The 15,224-nt window shown below is 47.5% G+C and overlaps 6 protein-coding genes across 6 annotated transcripts; 3 read left to right on the top strand and 3 right to left on the bottom strand.

The window, feature by feature from the left end:
• The first annotated feature begins 30 nt into the window (after nucleotides 1–30).
• On the top strand, nucleotides 31–3,900 carry F4822DRAFT_34593 (P-loop containing nucleoside triphosphate hydrolase protein). The gene is made up of 2 exons (XM_051455882.1): nucleotides 31–1,605; nucleotides 1,658–3,900. Exons 1-2 carry the CDS (start codon nucleotides 126–128, stop codon nucleotides 3,622–3,624), a joined length of 3,447 nt encoding a protein of 1,148 aa, XP_051319816.1. The 5' UTR covers nucleotides 31–125; the 3' UTR covers nucleotides 3,625–3,900.
• On the top strand, nucleotides 3,901–5,141 carry F4822DRAFT_34603 (uncharacterized protein). Its single transcript, XM_051455883.1, has 2 exons — nucleotides 3,901–4,389; nucleotides 4,454–5,141. Exons 1-2 carry the CDS (start codon nucleotides 4,177–4,179, stop codon nucleotides 4,979–4,981), a joined length of 741 nt encoding a protein of 246 aa, XP_051319815.1. The 5' UTR covers nucleotides 3,901–4,176; the 3' UTR covers nucleotides 4,982–5,141.
• Nucleotides 5,142–5,322: 181 nt separating this feature from the next.
• On the bottom strand, nucleotides 5,323–6,463 carry F4822DRAFT_424506 (uncharacterized protein; the record flags this gene model as incomplete). Its single annotated transcript, XM_051460162.1, has 5 exons — nucleotides 5,323–5,652; nucleotides 5,706–5,916; nucleotides 5,973–6,020; nucleotides 6,081–6,235; nucleotides 6,290–6,463. 5 exons carry the CDS (start codon nucleotides 6,461–6,463, stop codon nucleotides 5,323–5,325), a joined length of 918 nt encoding a protein of 305 aa, XP_051319814.1.
• Nucleotides 6,464–7,491: 1,028 nt separating this feature from the next.
• F4822DRAFT_34657 (uncharacterized protein) lies at nucleotides 7,492–8,894 on the top strand. Its single transcript, XM_051455890.1, has 2 exons — nucleotides 7,492–7,849; nucleotides 7,897–8,894. The coding sequence occupies exons 1-2, from the start codon at nucleotides 7,730–7,732 to the stop codon at nucleotides 8,845–8,847; spliced, it is 1,071 nt and encodes a 356-aa protein (XP_051319813.1). The 5' UTR covers nucleotides 7,492–7,729; the 3' UTR covers nucleotides 8,848–8,894.
• A 556-nt stretch (nucleotides 8,895–9,450) lies between these two features.
• Nucleotides 9,451–10,208, bottom strand: F4822DRAFT_424504 (uncharacterized protein; the record flags this gene model as incomplete). The annotated part of the gene is made up of 2 exons (XM_051460161.1): nucleotides 9,451–9,675; nucleotides 9,744–10,208. The coding sequence occupies 2 exons, from the start codon at nucleotides 10,206–10,208 to the stop codon at nucleotides 9,451–9,453; spliced, it is 690 nt and encodes a 229-aa protein (XP_051319812.1).
• An 804-nt stretch (nucleotides 10,209–11,012) lies between these two features.
• F4822DRAFT_439832 (uncharacterized protein) lies at nucleotides 11,013–14,040 on the bottom strand (the record flags this gene model as incomplete). The annotated part of the gene is made up of 7 exons (XM_051462671.1): nucleotides 11,013–11,462; nucleotides 11,521–12,146; nucleotides 12,201–12,529; nucleotides 12,585–13,179; nucleotides 13,228–13,405; nucleotides 13,460–13,601; nucleotides 13,780–14,040. 7 exons carry the CDS (start codon nucleotides 14,038–14,040, stop codon nucleotides 11,422–11,424), a joined length of 2,172 nt encoding a protein of 723 aa, XP_051319811.1. The 3' UTR covers nucleotides 11,013–11,421.
• Between the last annotated feature and the right edge of the window lie 1,184 nt (nucleotides 14,041–15,224).

Here is a 15,224-nt window from a genome sequence, read left to right as displayed (position 1 = left end):
AATCATGATCGCGTGGCTTGACATGTACGACGTCAACTTAAAAGCATTCATCAATTTTCCTCAAAAACAACGAGAGTGCTTTTTATCAAGCGCTCCCGTCCTAATGCATCTCGATTATAAGTAACATGTCTACTCTTAAGGCTGCTACGGTCTCAAACAAAATCGTGAAACGAAAGAGGAAGAGGCGATATGCGGAAGACGCGGAAGGCGACTCTTTAGAGGATCCTGAGGAGCCAAATGCTGTCACAGCCGAGAGAAACACACCGCCTCGGCGTCAAAAGAAGGCCAACTCCGAAGTTATTGAGTGCCAAATTGAATGGCCGCAAACATTCAAGAACTTAGATAAGACTCATCAGGCTCTGAATTTAGTCTTCACTTTCTGCTCTACACGTAAACACCTAGTAACTACATTCGATACCATCCGATCAGCAGTTGAGTCAAACACGAAACGCAAATTGATGATTGAAGATGTTGCTGCGGTTGTCGCATTGCGACCGGAAGGTATCAACTTCACTTACGTGGATGAAGTCATGCTACAAACTGATATCAAGGGCGCTGAAAGAGACTCGACGTTTAAATCTGGCAGATTAAAGGATATCACCGTCCAAGGTCCCGCCCCAGATGCTTCTGTTGGTGGTTTTACAGGCCTGGACGAACTTGGTTCCCATCATCCCGACGATTTACTACAAAGTGGGAAAGAGGTCCTATACTTTGAATTCGTTGATGGGGATTTGAAGCGACAAGTTCAAAACAAGAAGACGGGAGAAGCAACCAATCCTAGTAGAAAACTTCGAGAGGAGGACCTAAAAATGCCGGTTTACTCCCAGAAACAACTGATAACGCTGATTGAGAAGCGCAACCAGAAATTTACGGTTGCGGTGAACACCTTCATAAATCGGTGTGTAGAAGAAAAGCTAGACCCTGAAGTGATGATACGACAAGAGGCTGAAGCATACATCCCAATCCCTCGTGAATCCAAAGCCACCACCCCTCAGCCAGAGCCGAGCACGCTTCCCAAATCTATACCTAAAGAGAGGAAAAGTATCCCGGAAATCGTCCAGGAACTCAAAGATAGTTCATGGTATACCGGCCAGATCGTACCCGACGGGCACCGTGTGTTTGATGCACAAGAACCTGTTTTCGGCGAACTTGATTTTCTGTTGAGTCAGGATATGGTGAACGCATTATACAATGCGAGAGGGATTACCCAATTTTATGCCCACCAGGCTGAGGCCATCAACAATCTTCACGCAGGTCGCCATGTTGTAGTTTCAACCTCTACGAGCTCGGGGAAAAGTCTCATCTACCAATTGCCCGTTTTACACGCTCTAGAGGAAGATCCGAATACCCGAGCGATTTACATTTTCCCGACGAAGGCCTTGGCTCAGGATCAGAAGAAGAGCCTGAAGGAAATGCTTGCTTACTTCACAATACTACAAAATATACTCGTTGAGACTTTTGATGGGGATACCCCAATGTATGATAGAAATCAGATTCGCGATGAGGCTCGCATCATCTTTACGAATCCCGATATGCTTCATCTTACAATCCTTCCCCAGGAAGATAGATGGCGGAGCTTTCTCAAGCACCTGCGTTATGTTGTCGGTACGTATATCTCCATTTGAGCACTCTGTTTCGGTGGTTAACTCCCTTCTAGTTGATGAATTACACTATTACAATGGCCTCATGGGATCACACGTTGCTTTCATCATGCGACGACTCCGGCGCATATGTGCGGCTGTTGGTAACCGAAAAGTCAAGTTTATATCGTGTTCTGCCACGGTCGCAAATCCACGAGAGCACTTCAGGACCATATTCGGAATTGATGATGTGCATCTAGTCGATTTCGATGGTTCTCCGTCTGGAAGAAAAGAATTCCTATGCTGGAACACGCCTTACAAAGATCCTGGCGACCCCGCAAGCGGGCGTGGGAATGCGATCGCTGAATGTGCTCGATTATTTTGTCAACTTATCCTACGCGGCGTTCGCGTAATTGCATTTTGTCGCGTGAGGAAGCAGTGCGAGGGACTAGTGTCAGCAGCCAAATCCGAGTTGGAATCACTCGGTCGTCCGGAATGCATGGCACGTGTTATGGGATACCGAGGTGGATACACAGCGCAAGACCGGCGAAGAATCGAAAGCGAAATGTTCGAAGGCAAGCTCATGGGCATTATTGCGACTACTGCTCTCGAGTTGGGTGTTGACATTGGTACGCTGGATTGCGTCGTTACGTTGGGATTCCCATATACGATTGCGAATTTAAGGCAGCAGAGTGGAAGAGCTGGCAGGAGAAACAAAGACTCGCTGTCTGTGCTTGTCGGGGATTGCTTCCCGACTGATCAACATTACATGCAGAATCCGAATGAGATTTTCACCAAGCCTAATTGCGAGCTTCAGGTCGACCTTAATAATATGCTTGTTCTGGAGGGACATATTCAATGCGCAGCATATGAGATGCCTATTAAGCCTGTCGAAGATGCCGTTTATTTCTCTAAAGATCTGGCTAAGATTGCCGAAGAGCGTCTAATCAAAGATGATCTTGGATTTTATCATTGCCACGATAGATTTAGGCCTGTGCCATCCCGGTTTGTGGCAATTAGGGATACGGAAGACGACCATTTTGCGATTGTTGATATATCGCATGGTAAAAATATTGTTCTCGAGGAATTAGAAGCGTCGAGAGCATTTTTCACTATCTACGACGGAGCCATATTCTTACACCAGGGTAACTCATATCTAGTGCGCGATTTCCAACCCGATAGAAAGATTGCCAAGGTTGAAAAGGTCAAGGTGGATTGGACGACGGAACAACGAGATTTTACGGATGTCGATCCTATTGAAACAGAAGCCATATGTAAAATCCCAGGCTCCCTCTCGCGCGCATTCCACGGTTCGATACGCATTACGCAGAACGTTTTCGGCTACTTTAAAGTCGATAAGAAGCGTCGCATCCTCGACGCGGTCCAGGTTGATAATCCTCCGATCATTCGACACAGCAAAGGTATGTGGCTAGACGTACCAAAGCGGGCCCTCGAAATTCTCGTCGAACGCCGTCTTCATGTAGCTGGTGCTATTCATGCGGCGGAACATGCTATTATAAGCCTAATGCCCAATTTCGTGATTAGCATGCCGGGGGACGTGCGCACTGAGTGTAAGTCGGGATTGAAGGAATTCGCGCGAAAAGAGACGTCACGAAAACGTCCCGCCCGATTGACTTTCTACGATGCGAAGGGCGGGAGCAATGGCTCCGGCATTAGCACCAAGGCTTTTGAGTTCGTTGACCTGCTACTTGTCCAGGCCCTCGATCGCGTCCAGCGCTGTCGTTGCCAGGAAGGATGCCCCGAGTGTGTGTGCTCTGAGTTCTGCGGTGAGGCGAATGAAGTTATGAGTAAAGCCGGGTGTGGGGTCATTATCAAAGCCCTCTTGGGTATGCATATTGATGTTGAGGCTCTCCCGATGGGACCGGAGGAGTTGAGTCCTCTGGGAATAGAGACTGTGATTTTGGCATTACCAGTGCCAGCGAGGGGGCGGAAGGTCGGAGAGGAAGTTGAGATTAAGGTAGAAGAGGGAGAGGGAGATGTTATTGTTCTGGATCGACCTGGAGATACAGATATGGGATATTGAAAGATTATTCCGACTCTTGTTATCCATCTTTATGTATCAAGTACGTATCTCAATTTTCAACTCCCCCTTCGTCTGGTTTCCCTTCCATGCGGGTTAGAAAAACCACGGAATAACCCTTAAATCTCAACTAAAACACTGAAAAGAGATTTATCTCATAATTTTAGAGCAGAGAAAGGGTTATACAGCATTTTAATTAAGCTCGGTGCCACGTGTGATACATGACATTAAAATGAAACAAGATAGGGTCGCTACTGCACGTTTACTGTTGGGTACAGTTACACAGAAGCTTCAGATACCGGGCGCACCCTCGTCTCATCAGCCAGCACCTTCCACAATTTGAGCCCAACTTATGACTTGACGTGTTGTTTCCATCTCAAACATTCTCAGGCAGGCGCATTTTATCATCAGTTAGCAGAAAGCATAATTAATTATACTTGAAAACTCACCAGCCTCGTACATTTATTCGCACACATCAGACCTCCAAACTTCATCAACTCTCCCAACAAATTCGAATTTACATACTTCAAGCTAAGGCTTAGAAAGGTGGACATAATGGATTTTTACATATCATTCGCCTTCATTTTTACCTGCCTCGCACTGGCAGTGCCTTTCTCCGAGTCGGAGAAGGATATCGTTCACAGGAAAGTTGGCATCACAAAGGACGGCCTCGTTGAAATGCCTCCCTACGCCAACCTAACTTTCCTAGAAAAGCGTGACGAAATTGATGATTGGAATCATGACAACCCTGACAATACCATTGCCGGTGTATGCATCACTATTCCTATACTCATCACACCTCTTAAGCAATTACTAATTCACGCTTTCATAGTGGTACGTATGCCCTGATTCGCGGGTCTTAGTTACTCTCTTCAACGCCCGGGCTGTTTACCAAGCCTTCCAACGTGGTGTCTGGTACATGCGACACCCAAATGAGGATCAACCACGCTGGAGCGGCCGCGAGTATCCGCACACGCTCAATCTCGATGATTACTGGGCGCATCGTGTCGATGTGGGCAGAGCTGACGGCGAACTCTACATGTTCCCCCTGGCACCTAACCCGCTCGGCGAGTGGCCGGGTATTCCAGGCGCCCCCGTATCAGGTCCACCGGGCAACCACCGCGTGGTCTTCTCCGAGCACGGCATATTTGCAGGCGTAGCCACGTTGTACTATGGTGAACCGGAAGGCACGAGGCTGGTTTGGTGTTACCCGGTCACCCGGTACGGTTCTAGAGATTTAGGCGCGACACACGAAGGAAATCCAGGAGTCGATGAGGCGTGGCGCGACACGTATGATGGATTCCACTATCTTTCCGCCTATGATCCATCCGGCGGTTCGCATCCCCCCAATCCCTCTTAATGTACCATGTAGGCGAGGACTCAATTCGAGGGTCCGGCCACGAGTGCGAATATCTCGACGGAGAGGGAAAGTTTAGGAGGTAATTCAAAAACTGTTTGCTATTTATCAAGGGTTAGTACTCTACCACTTCACAGGAACTTAACGCTTCTTTGCATTCAGAAATTTCGATCGCCAATACTACCCCAAAGGTGCATTGGCTATATCGCTTGAATGTGATAAATTGGTATGTAACTAATCTATAGTGCTCCATTACCGTCCCCCATGTCTATGCCGTTCCCCAAATATGCCAACACCCAGAACCCATCCGAACCTCGTCATGCATGCAGTCTACCGTGCCATTATTAATATATAATCGTCTCGTTAACCTTGAGGGTGCCGTTCAATGGTGCGAAAGACGGTTGTACGGATGTCGGGGCTTTGGCAGCCGCGCTCAAATAGGCGTCGAAGGTATTGTTGCCCGAAGTTGGTGCGTTAACAGCTCCAACCATACCGGCTTGGCAGTGGGAACCGAGAGTCTGGGCGCAGTAGAACCAGATCGGCTTCTCGTCCTTGACCTCGACCTCAAAGGTTACTCCCGATGGGGCCTGTTTTGTAGCAACGAATGGAGCGGCGAATCCGGACTCGAGGGGCTGGCACGGCTTGTCGAAAGAGGATTGGACAATAGAGTGGTTCTGTTGTCGGTTAGTTGAGGACATTAAATATGTTCGGCGTAGGTTTAACTTACCTTCGGGTTGTAGCTAAACTCGAGCACCGTTCCGACCAACTCGGTGATGTTGTTCGGGCTGAATATTATGCTGCCGTTGGAAGCACCGACGTCGATGTGAGTCTTGCGAATACCACCGACTGGCAGAGTTCCCACAGGCGGGGTAGCCGCGGTAGAGACTTTCTGGGCTGCGGACTTGTAGGCGTCAAAGGTGTTGGTGCCGTTGGTTGGCCTAGCACAGGGTCAGTAAGATGCCAGGACCCATATGTTCTTTCGTGGTCGACTTACGCATTGATGGCGTGCACCATGCCGGCTTTGCAGTGTTCTCCGGTAGAGCTAAGGGTATAAGTTAGCAGGCACTCTTCGAGTGGTTCAAAAATTCGTATGCAAGCTTACCAGTAAAGCCATAGCGGCTTAGTATCGTTCACAGTGATGGTGAAGGATGTTGGCGCCGCTACATCGGATGACTCCGTAGGGACATAGCCAGAGAAGAGTCCTCCCTCCGAAAGGTGGCATGGATCATCAAACTTAGATTGGGCTATGGAATGGAACTAAATTCATCATGTTAACTAGCTATCGCGACTAATTAGAAGGGATATAAGCACCTTTGAAAAGAATTTATAGGTAACGGTGTCGCCGAGTTGCGTCGTCAACGTCTCGGGTTCAAAGGTGAGTTTGTTCCCCTTACCCACGGCAACTTCATAGTGGGCGGCGTTGGCAACAGCTGCGAGGGCCGTCAGCCCAACTGCCAACTTAGAAGACTCAAATAACGAAAGCATCTTGTATTAGATAATCTAACAAAAGAAACAAGAAAAATAAAAAAATAAAAAAATAAGGAAATATTGTGCAATATGAAAATCTAGTGTATGATGTCCAAACCAAAAGAAGAAAGCCAAGAGCGAGGGCTCTCCTTCTTAAAACCTCAAGGCGACGACGGTAATATCATCTTCGCTGCCTACAATGTTCAATGTATTCCCGGCTTCGAGGTTGGATATGTTGACGTAGTCGTAGACATGTTGAAGATCATCGCGTGTAAGCTACATAGGACTTTGAAAATGGTATAAGTTGATTGGACGCAACCGTTGGGTTTCTATTTCGAGCTTGGCCCTACCTCCTAAATAGAGCGGACACCGTCCGAGCCGTGAGATCGATCCATGTAGCGACTGCGGCTGAGTACTAATTGGGCGGGAACTGCACTGTATTTTCTTACGCCGATCACTACCCCTGGAGGCAGCGGCTGTGCGGCTGCTGCAGGCCCTGTCAGATGATTGGCGCCAGCACATGGTCCAGCGCTTTCGGATCAGTTTACGCCGTCGAACTGCCTCTAAAATACCGGCACTTCATGTCCAGATGATTTATTATATCTTGCGGAGCTTTCGCTCGAAGCGCCGAAAACTAGATTTTATTCTCCCGGCTAGAGTTGGTCCGAAGAGGTTGCGCCACGCATCGGTGGCTGGCTCTCTGGAGTTTCTCGCTCGGAATAGAGACGGAATAGGAGGCATCCGTTATATCCGAGGTAGCGTCAGCGGCGTCTTACCAACCAGTATATCAATTCACAATTCAGATTAAACGAGCCAGCAAATCCGAATCGGGAGCGGGGATGAATGAAATTGTTTACTTTCATTCAAAGTCGAGGTCCAGTGTTGATTGAAATGAATGCCATTTTCAGGCCCCAAAAAATGTTGGCGCAGCGATCCTCCAAGCGCTTACTGCCTATACGGCGCATCATATGGCCTATTACAGTGGAAATCCGGCATCAATCGCTTAACATTTTCTACTTTACTGGAGGCCTTCTGTGCGACATGGAGCGGTTCGACCAATGATAGATTCTGTATCGCATCCTAGGGATGTTTGGAATTTCTCCAACTGCGTAAGAGTAAGTCCTACCAGTTAGTCAGTAAGTCTTGGTTCTTAGTGATGCCGTTATTTAAAAAGTTTTACGAGGAACCGAATCAAACAATTATGGACTACCCGTCTGTCAGCGGTGGGAATATCTTCCTTTTTTTTCCTTTGCAGACGGTTATACGTAATCAAAGTTTGACGTCATGGCGCCGCGGTTTCTCCCCTGGATCTTTGCGGTTGTGTACTCGCTACTCTCGCTTGTTTTCGTTCTCATAATAATCCTTTCCGGAATAGATGGACATGTGTTGGTCGAGTATTTGACGGTAGGTTTGTCGTCCAAGCGGACTGGGGTTGATGCTGACTTATCTAGATTAATACCAAAAACCTCGACATGCCAGCAGATGTGACCAATTCGGATCTTTTACGGGTCTTGACGGAATTAACCGGCCAGAGCTTCGATGCCTCGGGTACGAATGCGAAGAGCTTCGGGCTTTCGGACAAGTACTACCTTAATATCCTGACGGCGTGTGCGCGGGACGGCTATCAGAGCGCGACTTGCGGAGCTCCTAAGATCGGCTTGAACTTCGAGCCTGGTACGATATTCACCAACGAGCTTACAACCTACCGGAATGTCTCGATGTTCGTCGCTATCGGATATATCGTCGCGGCGGGTTTAAGCGGCTTGTCCTTCATCTTCACGATCCTATCCCGATGTTCATCGAGAATAATCGTCGCCAGTCAGTTGACCTCTGGTATCGCTTTCCTCCTCCTACTCGCAACGGGTATCGCCTCCGCCGTCGAATTTACGAAGTTAAGAGACCTCTTCGAGCGTGTTCTAGGAGGATCGGGACTTAAGACGTCAGTGAGCGCCAGGATATTCGGACTCACATTCGGTGCAGCCTTTATGACTTTAGCGGCACTACTCCTAGCTATATCAATATCAAGGAGTTCGCGACCCCTACAACGGTACGGCGACTTCAACGACCAAGGCCGTTCTCTGGGCAATATCGCAAACGAACCGGCGCCAGTACCACAACCAGGTTTCATTAGGCGGATGACGACTTGGAATCGTCAGAAATACATGGAAGTCGAGAGGCAGCGGCCGATATTTCACAAGGACAGTCATCATGATGATGATAGGGAGGGGCTGATCGCGACGGTGGAGAATGACTTTTCGCATGAGTATCCGAATGATATCGCCATGGGACCTATGCAGGATCACAAGGGTCCTAGTAGGGACCCGAGCGCTGCCTACGATCCGTATGCCAGCACGGAATATACGCCTCAGGTGGCTACGCCGTCTAATCCATACAGGGCTTAATGATATTATGATACCCTTTAGCGATCCGTTAAACCCGATGATATCGGAGTTAAGGTGAGGGGCGTCGATGTTAAGATTCATTATGTAGGTAGGTATTATATATTTTTGATTAAATTGTTGTTTATCTAATTGAACTCATGATGTTTTGGGAGACCGTATTTCGATGCGTCAAGTCGCATCATGTCATAGTTGACAGCAGTTGAGTGACGAATTAACACGGAGCGATAGATGTCACAATTAGATATCGCAATGAGCACAGAAAAGTAAAAACATGAGACCTCTCATTTATGTTCTTCAGCCCTAAACTGGTTTCTAAACCTAGTCTAGTAACTGAGCACATCTAGGTACTCTAGGCGCGTGGGCCATTCTGCTGTACAAATTCACCCCAACGCCGGAATGCCGCGTCCCTGAAAGTTCTGAACTTTGAAAACCCTACAAACACCGTTTCGCCCAAGCCGATCTCCTTTCCATCCGAACCATGCACACCCAGAGGCAAGCAACAAGGCATTAGTAGTAGTCTCCTGCAAGCATAGCGTGTTAGTTGGTTCACTTCGGACGAAAGATATGCATGAATAACTCACATTCGAAGGTTCCGGTATCGGCTTAGCGCTGCTTGACGAGCTCGACGATGATGTACATGAGGACCAGGACTGTCATGAGCAGGATAGCCACGAGGAAGTACATCTGGACGTCGGAATAGTGGTCCAAGACTGAGTGATGGTGGCGCTGATGATGAGTGTACTCGAACTCAGGGAAGGAACCGTAGTGACGGTGCTGGCCGCTTCGGTTAGGCTCGTAAGAAGACAGCGAGCGTTCCTCTGAAGAGGACTACGAAACTTTATGTCAGTTCACTTTCGTATCGGATGATTAGAGGGTGTCAATAGGGATAGACTTACGAAGGGAATAGCGTGAACGGTGGGACTAGGGAGGTAGTGGTGCTGGACGGTGTCTGCCTCACTGACGGGGGTCGCAATAGGGCTCTGACCCAGGAGAGGGGTGGTAGTTCCAGACCAATCGGCGACGGCAAGGCGATTGATGCTCTGATTAACCGCCGCCATCATGGAAATGTGATCACCGGCCTCTCGGCGATAGCCAACACAGTCAATAGGCGAATGGTCAAGAGGGCTGCTGTCACCGCTGGAAGCGAAACTGGGCGACAAGATGATTCCGCGCTGATCCTGGGAAATCGCGAGGGCCCAGTTGTTGACACGGCTGGGGGTGACGTAGGTGGATCGTTCGGTGTAGTGGACGGGCGCACTAGTAGAGCGAGGAGCGATAATGTCGGTGGGGGGCGTCGATGGCTCCTGCAAGTCGCAAGGAGAGTCGGCGCGGTCCGACTTAACGTCCTTAGGAGAGCTCATGATTTCGTGTTGTGTTGCAAAATTATGAACAGAAATTTAAGCGTAACTGAATGATTGCTTACGAAGAGATTGACAATCAGGATGAAAGTAATGTGATCCCAAGAGAAGAGTCCTTAGGTAGCAACTGGTAGAGGATGAGGAGGACCAGAGTGCTTTCTCTGTTGTAGGGAAATGAAAGCAAACAAAATAGATAATCGGACCAAATGCTACAGTTTTAAAGAAAAACAGCCAGTGCTGATTCTGCCTACTGATTTCGCTTTCGATTGATTCGATTTAACTTTTAACGCCCTATTTTGGGTGTAGTCATCGTCGATAATAGCGACTTGAACGTACTTAGCCATACTCCTTAATTGGTAGGCTCACGATGTACTCAACATGTACGCTGCAAAAAATAATGCGGACCATGACCCTCGCCCTAGGAAACAGTTCTAATCGGCCAATCTCTTTTATTTAAAATAAACTTAAATAGTTCACCTTGAAAGATCACTCCTTAGAACCCTCAGAGGTTTTTGCTTTCTGAGTTTTGGGCAACTTATACATTTACTAAGACATTATTTAACTTCCACGTGATCCTATCCTCAGGATGTTGTGATTTAGGAACAACGGCTGAATGGATAATTCCCAAATTCAATTACCATTCATTTTATGCTCTTTAGGAAGGAGTTGACCGTCCGTAGGCATCGGCCGGACAGGACGTAGTCCCTTTTCCGGTTGCTATCGGGTGGCCGGAACGGCCCCACAAAGGGCCGCTCCGTAATAGATCCACAACAGCGCTGGCATCACGTCGATAGAAAGATTAAGCAATTTCATTTAATTAAACATACGATATAAATTATTAAATAGGTTTAGGATAATAATGTTAACGATCTAATCTGATCTGTTTAATTTGAAATAGGGGGTTTCACCTCGTCATAGGCATTGATATGTGAAATTCGAAAACACTGCCGTGTATCGCCGCTCGAATGGGTATTTATTTCAATTATTTTCATTCAAATAACTTCGTAGCCCTTAATGATCCGCCCTAGTTTACCATACCTATGTACTTACATATTTCGCTTTGTCTAGCCCAGGTTTTCGAGCGAAACCCATCATGATTGTATAAAGAGGGGAGAAACGTCCAAGCTTTCATTTAATGATTGCTCCCTACTAATGACTCCATGTTCGATTAAAACCTGAACATATTATTGACTCAAAAGGTATCATTTTGCATATCTTAAAATCCCAGCGCCAAATCAACCTTATCCCGAATTTGGTCTGTATAGGAGATTAGCTTAAATACGCCTATATTTTCAGGAGATATAGATAAACTCACCTCTCATGCCACCTAGTGCTTCAAAAGCTGTGGCATAATTCTCCAGTGTCACTAGTATTGACACCAATCCTTGTTGAAGTCTGTCGCGGAGGTTGTCAACTAGAGGACCAGCCTCGCCGGTCGCAGTTGGGTACATCGACTCAGTTCGATCCTTAACCATGAGCAATGCGTAACTGCATTGCATTGCGCAGCAAGCGAATGCCGGCATTGTCCTCGGAGTAATCAATGTTGAATTTACTCCAATGTAGCATGGTGTGTCGCAAAGCATACCACTGGGGTTCGGATACGGCAAGGAGTCAAACGCTTGGGCAATATTCAAAGCAGACTTCAAACATATCTTTGAAGAGTGGTGAGTGCTGAATGGGAATTGAAGAACTGGCGTTGGTTGGTAGGTGAAACCGCAGCAATCTGCATTGGGTGTAGAACGACTAGAAAGTGTCGGCGACACTGACCCCCCAGACGGACTTGACTGGATAGACGGCGTACTAGTGCAGCATGATTGAAGCTGGACTACGTCTGGGCTATCAACACTTTCTTTCTCCGCTGTACTTTTGAGATCGCAATGCTTCGAAGAAAATACGGCAAGGTCGAAGAAAGCACAATAGCGATGAACCTTAATTCGGGCACTACATAACATACGTTAGTCTAAGGCATCTCTATTTAAGGAGCGGAGGAAATACCTATTCAACTTGATGCGTGATATGCATCGTAATGATTGTGACAAAACCGACTCTCTCTTATCAACCGGTTGTGTCAATGGGCAATTTAAGACCCACGATTCAGACTTGGTTATCAGAGGTTCTAGGAGGCGCTCAAGCTCACGCATCCTGTTGAAGATGCGACCCATATCCGATTGGTCTTTTCTAGCCTTATTGAAATCGATGACGAATTGGGTAGCAGCTAGAATTGCTTGTTGAGCTTGAACAAACAACGGCCATACCTCTGGATCGGCTTTGACAGTGGGATACTTGGCAGTGAAGCTAGATGCGAATACTTCAAATGTGGGGGACTAGCAAATGTTAGCGAATATCCTGGACACTCTTCAAGATCATTAATAGACATACCGTATTGCTAACAATTGATCCCTGGCAGACACAAATGTAGGTCATCCACCACGCGCGACGTCGCGCCTCTGAATATTCATCTTCAACATCATTACGTGTGTGAAGCATTAAGGACATCGCTGACACCAAGGCCGCTCCAACCCTAGCCCGCATCTTCTTCAGGTTTCCACGTTGGGCATATTCATAAACACTCAAGAGATCGAGAGCGATGACACTTTCTATCTCTAAGGGGACTTGTGAGTGGAATTTCTCTCGGAAGACCTCTTCGTCAGAGTCATCTAGAGCTTTCGGAGGTTCGACGGAAGACTCTGGCCTTTCTGCCTCTGTTTCGATACTCTCAAGGGCCGACTTGGCAAGGAACTGAGAGTATGTGCGTCTCCAGCGGATTGACTCCTGCTCGAGTGGGTTGGGATCTTGGGGACATGGTATGAGGGCCAAGATTGCAGAGATCGCAAGAGCTATAGCTGATTGAGGTTCTTCAAATTTATCCCTCTGGTGCTCGAAAAGGGGAAGAACTTCATCAATTACCGGCGTCGTCTCTGGCGGCGGCAAGATGGGGAAATAGGGGTGGATCCAAATATAATACGCATTCAGTCTATATTTATGATTAGTCGATGATCCGGGAAGATAGAAAAGCACCTACATGGCCCGATCATTACCCCCATAGGTCCTGACCATAGGAATTTTGATACTAGGGGCGATGGTGGTATCAATCACGGCATCTTGAAATAGATTATCATAGATGGCATCGCTATCTCTCCATATATCGGCTAAAGGCTTGAGGCCAGCACCCGGATCTATGTAGTTCTCGATGAGGAGTGCTACACCATAGTCAGCATTGTGGCTTGCGCATCAATCGGTGAATCATAACTCACCATCCTGCGGAATTTCTTCTTGCCGAGGAGGGAGTGAAATGGCTAAATCTTGATAATCCGACAATGGTCGAGCCTTCTTTCGAATGCGAGGCCCTCCTCGTCTACTTGGTTTATATACGCATTCGCGATCTTTCGTCACGCACTGGATTCATTAGACGAGTTAGATGGTCCCATTCTAATATTTCTTCACTTTTACTTTTTCTTCTCTTGCAATTGGTTCTTTTCTTCTTAACGTAACGAAGCAGAACGATACGAAACGCGAATCAAGAAAAGAGCATTAGGTTAAGCGTACACTTGCGCACGGATGTTCGCCATTACACCTCGTTCTCGATGCGCGACTTAAAAAAACGATCACCATTAGCGTCTCTCGTTGTTTCAATAAAGTTAGGAACTAGAGCAGTAAAGGTATAGTAGATGGACCCGGGACAATGGCACAATGGCACAATGGCGCAATGGTTGGGCGCTGCGACGTACCAAGATAGACAGGCGTTCTTGACGGGAGGAATCGCAAATTTCTTCCTAGGCGCGGGCGCCTGAGTGGTCAATCTCTGGGCCCCATTCTGGCCATCTCCTTCAGACATCGTCATCGCGTAGGCGACTAAGCAAACCTAGTTAATACAGAAAGGATATATAATAGGGGCCCCTCCCCCAGAGTTTTGTTAGGCTGTTAGGTAATTGAATCCTTAAAACGAAAAAACAAGGCTCGGGCAGAAAATAAGGGTACGGGTATGGGCGGGCAAGAGACGGGGGCGCGTGGGCGCGGGGAGCTTTTTGGGCAATGAGTTGGCAGTTGGCGGTGGAGATTAGGTCAAGCGAGAGAAGAGAGACATCCGATTGACCGGATCATACGGATTATACGGATTTGTCTGCTTGTCTGCCCATCTATCGCCCCCCTTCTGGAGAATGGAGAACGGAGAATCAGCTGAAAGCGGGGTAGTTTTATGGGAGGCTCGCCTCTGTCTCTGGATGGTCGCTCAAGGGGTGATCAAGATAGTAAGGATGTGTAAGGATGTGGTAAGGAATTGGTTCGGATGAGAAAGATAAATGGACAGACTAGGAAAAGTAAAGGCGTCTGGTTTGGGTATAATTCGATTTTGACTGGGGGGGACCTTGGGGGGTTTAATGGAAAGGGTTTAAGTTGACGGTTGAGAAGGTTGAGAGAGTTTTCGAATTGGTTGGCAACCATTTCAGCCAGTCACTAGCGCATCATGAGACATTTGCATGGGCCCTTTCCCGATAAGATCTATCATCTTTCGACTATAGGCCTTATTTCTTCCTTTGTCGCTACCTAGAATAATGTGGGATATGTAATGGGAAGGGGGTAAGGGAGGGTAGCAGTGCCACCGTGGTGGCTCTTACCGATTCAATTAGCGTACGTATACTTTATGTCTAATGTATGTACAGGTGGTGCCTACCTCCAGTCTCTATCACTTCATCTTAGCCGCTTAGGTACATACCCTAGGTACATCAATTGATCCCAGCAGAAATTGGTAGGTGGCCGGGTGGTAGAGCTAGGGAAAGAAATATGAGATATGATCAGTTAACATAGCCGTATCCACCACTGAAGCTACGCTAACTCTCGCTAACATGCACCGAAGATAACTGACCATAAATGGTTTATAAGTGGCCGGCCCGTTCCGCTTAGGCCACCAATTCTTTTATAGCCACGCAATCAATTTCTTTGCTTTGATGATCGTTACTGAGATGTATCTTTGTAGCTAGCCCCCATATGTTCCCTCTGCCCTCTTTCGCCGAATAGCTTTCC

This window comes from Hypoxylon trugodes (genome assembly GCF_022578975.1).
Source record: "Hypoxylon trugodes strain CBS 135444 unplaced genomic scaffold F4822scaffold_1, whole genome shotgun sequence".
In the NCBI taxonomy this organism is placed as follows: Eukaryota; Fungi; Ascomycota; class Sordariomycetes; order Xylariales; family Hypoxylaceae; genus Hypoxylon; species Hypoxylon trugodes.
Note: the sequence above shows the minus strand (reverse complement) of the source record. Positions and strands in the feature narration are given on the sequence as shown.

What these genes read in the sequence shown, in the direction of transcription:
- F4822DRAFT_34593 (XM_051455882.1), top strand. Translation starts at nt 126, where the DNA reads ATGTCTACTCTTAAGGCTGCTACGGTCTCAAACAAAATCGTGAAACGA. An exon ending in GCACCTGCGTTATGTTGTCG is followed by an intron (nt 1,606 to 1,657) that starts GTACGTATATCT and finishes ACTCCCTTCTAG; the next exon opens with TTGATGAATTACACTATTAC.
- F4822DRAFT_34603 (XM_051455883.1), top strand. Translation starts at nt 4,177, where the DNA reads ATGGATTTTTACATATCATTCGCCTTCATTTTTACCTGCCTCGCACTG. An exon ending in CTGACAATACCATTGCCGGT is followed by an intron (nt 4,390 to 4,453) that starts GTATGCATCACT and finishes ACGCTTTCATAG; the next exon opens with TGGTACGTATGCCCTGATTC.
- F4822DRAFT_34657 (XM_051455890.1), top strand. Translation starts at nt 7,730, where the DNA reads ATGGCGCCGCGGTTTCTCCCCTGGATCTTTGCGGTTGTGTACTCGCTA. An exon ending in TGTTGGTCGAGTATTTGACG is followed by an intron (nt 7,850 to 7,896) that starts GTAGGTTTGTCG and finishes TGACTTATCTAG; the next exon opens with ATTAATACCAAAAACCTCGA.